General features: G+C 40.0%; 2 protein-coding genes across 2 annotated transcripts in view; one reads left to right on the forward strand and one right to left on the reverse strand.

The window, feature by feature from the left end:
• Nucleotides 1–1,301, reverse strand: part of LOC105266107 (sperm flagellar protein 1-like) — a 7,701-nt gene extending 6,400 nt beyond the window's left edge. The window contains exons 1-2 of the mRNA XM_011304017.1: nt 1,105–1,301; nt 487–637 (exon numbers count right to left, since the gene is read on the reverse strand). Coding sequence (XP_011302319.1) covers nt 487–604 — 118 coding nt within the window. The 5' untranslated portion in view covers nt 605–637; nt 1,105–1,301. The remainder of the gene's footprint in view (nt 1–486; nt 638–1,104) is intronic.
• On the forward strand, nt 1,117–2,229 carry LOC105266203 (major facilitator superfamily transporter 3). Its single transcript, XM_011304162.1, has 4 exons — nt 1,117–1,200; nt 1,272–1,514; nt 1,593–2,012; nt 2,077–2,229. The coding sequence occupies exons 1-4, from the start codon at nt 1,117–1,119 to the stop codon at nt 2,227–2,229; spliced, it is 900 nt and encodes a 299-aa protein (XP_011302464.1).
• Nucleotides 2,230–2,709: the final 480 nt, after the last annotated feature.

The following is a 2,709-nucleotide window of genomic DNA, read 5'->3' on the forward strand; positions in this document are numbered from 1 at the left end:
TCTTCACATCTCCTGTTATCCTATTACAATTTTTCTGTTTAATGTTATCTCGTCTAGTTACACAAGATAACTCTTCAGTTCTCATGTTATCCTATTACAATTTTATCTCATTTAATGACATAAGACGATTCAATTCCCCCGCTATCCTCTTGAAGATCGAAAAAAATAGAAAAATTGCCGTCAAATCCGCTCAAATTCAAATTGCACTTTCGTGACAGGATAACAGGAGATGTAAGGAGTAGCCCGGCAGTTTTTGAATACTTTTTTTGTCGAAAAATTTTGAACATTCATACTTCTGAAGAACATTGAGTAACTCTTCAGTTCAATTAAGTTACGACTGATTTCCAGCGCTAAATTACTCATTCTCCATGAACGTGCGCAACTGCGCACGACAGGGACTTAATCGTAATCCATTTAATATAAAAATTACTATAAAAATTAACAACTATATCAAATTTCTCGTATTTAATTCACAGATTGTCGTACCTCCGTTAGAAAAATCCCGAACGAGGTTCCTCCTGGGGCGGGAAAAGGGGATTTGCTCGAGCCACGTATAAATCTCATCCAGAATATCTGCGAATTGCTCTTCAGAATTTACACTCATAGTTAGTCCAACGTCTGTCAAATGCGGCAGTCCCTGAGAAACAAATGCACGAAATCAAGCATTATTTTTTTGTTCCATTTAAACATTAATTAATAATTTCAAATAAAACTCCATTTTTCAATTCTTCAAATAAAATTCATCCACAAAATGGCGTAAATGCAAATAATTTCGATTCTTCGACGACTGAAAATCATGACTACTCCAAAATAATTTAAAAAATAAAAGAAAAAACTATAGTTATTCACTTATGCAGTATTGATCGAAAGCTAGTTGGTACAGGAGATCCCTGTGATGATTCTCCCACTATCAATTTATTTTACCGCACACGACGCAATAAAAAAAGCTCAAGAATTTCACGGAGAACTTTATTGAGTGGAGAGTGAAAGCTCTTGAAAATGGGACTTGCCTTTTGTCAACGTCTTCAAATAGGCGACATGAGATTATCAGTCAGTGAGTACTGCCATGTTCCATACAAATAAAAAAAATCTCCAATTACTCACCAATATCTTGTCATGTCAGAACCATTCACCAACTACATGCGGTACGTGGTGGCCATCCTGGGGTGTGCTGGAGGTGCCCTGATAAATTTTGTCGAGGTAATTCCCACCTTTCCATCAGAAAATCACTCCAATCCAAAACTCTTCACACTATTCATTGTCTTTCGTAGTATGACTCATTTTATAGTGGAGGCCTTCATCCACTGTTCCTGGAGATGGTCTACTACGTGGCTCTCATACAGTTCCCGATTCCCACAGCAATTTTAGCGGAACGTACGTCCGCCAAATCCCTGATGATTGTCACGATGATTCTCAAATTTGCATCACTTGTTCTCCTGGAGACACAGCAGTACGTGAGGGAGAGCTATTCCATTGCAGTCATCATCGGGAGAATTCTGCAAGCCTATGCCACTGTGATTATCAATTATCGTAACGATAAATAAATTTATCGGTATTTTTTTATGATAGAAATATTGATATCCTGAATGCAGGCGGCGTTCCCTCCGATAATGTACCTCTTCATCGGGCGGTGGTCTCCACCGAAGGATCGGGGTATCATGGCCATGATAATCTTCTCAGGATTGCCAATAGGATCAATGTTCAGGCTCGCTCCATTTTTCCTATGGGTTATTTTTCAAATGCGCACATTCTACGTTTTTGGGGCTCTCGCACTCCTCTGGATCGTCCTCTTCTGGCTCCTGGTGGAGGACCACCCTGAGGCAGATCACTGGGTGTCCCAGAAGGAGAGGACAATTATATTGGAGCAACTCCATAGGTCAGAGGGTGAGTATCTTCGGAAGCTGCAGCCCTTCCCGTTTAAGGAAGTCTTCACGTCGATGCCCTTCTGGGTGTTGCTGGCTGTTCACTCGGGTCTAGAAGGTGCCTTCACTGTTCTCAAGCTCTTCCCAAAGGTTGTCATTATTATTCCAGAATTTGTGGAATTCTTCATGACTCTAACGTTTCTGGTTTTCGTAGAGTATCGAGACAACCGAAGGTGGCAATTTTCTCACGATAATTCTGATGATTATTTTCGGAAGTTCTGTAACTTGTCTTGTAAAGAGGAATAAAGTGAATCTGACTCAAGCCAGAAAATCTACCGTGGCATTCCGTAAGTACAAAATTCTCTGAACCTCAAGTTCTTCAAGTTCTCAAGTTCGGTTTGAGACAATCAGAGATCATCAAGTTATCCTCAAATTAATGAATTAAATCTCGCAGAAATATCATTTTTTAAATGAAAAATTGCTCTTTGTTTAGTGCTCCCGACAGTGGTGGTTCCTCTTCTGCTGATGCTCAATGCTAATGGAGAATACCTCGTGAATCTCCGAAGCTTTGCGCTTTCGCATTATGGAATTTTGTACAGTGGCTGTTTGATAAATTACATAGACTTGGCTCCAAAATTTGCAGCCACTCTGCTCTCCGTCTCAATGACAGTGGCAACTCTCGTAAAAATCATCTTCACGTACTTTTTCCTCTTTTCATCGCAACATCGTCAGGTACACATGAGGTACTATCATTAAACACATCATTGTATTGACGCCATTAATTATTATTGCAGGAGTGGCCCCAGGGTTGGTTCTACGCGGCAGATATGCTCATTTTATTCTCAAT

Source organism: Fopius arisanus, unplaced genomic scaffold (genome assembly GCF_000806365.1).
Source record: "Fopius arisanus strain USDA-PBARC FA_bdor unplaced genomic scaffold, ASM80636v1 scaffold00036, whole genome shotgun sequence".
Lineage (NCBI taxonomy): Eukaryota > Metazoa > Arthropoda > Insecta > Hymenoptera > Braconidae > Fopius > Fopius arisanus.

What these genes read in the sequence shown, in the direction of transcription:
- LOC105266203 (XM_011304162.1), top strand. Translation starts at nt 1,117, where the DNA reads ATGTCAGAACCATTCACCAACTACATGCGGTACGTGGTGGCCATCCTG. An exon ending in CCCTGATAAATTTTGTCGAG is followed by an intron (nt 1,201 to 1,271) that starts GTAATTCCCACC and finishes TGTCTTTCGTAG; the next exon opens with TATGACTCATTTTATAGTGG. An exon ending in TTCTCAAGCTCTTCCCAAAG is followed by an intron (nt 2,013 to 2,076) that starts GTTGTCATTATT and finishes TGGTTTTCGTAG; the next exon opens with AGTATCGAGACAACCGAAGG.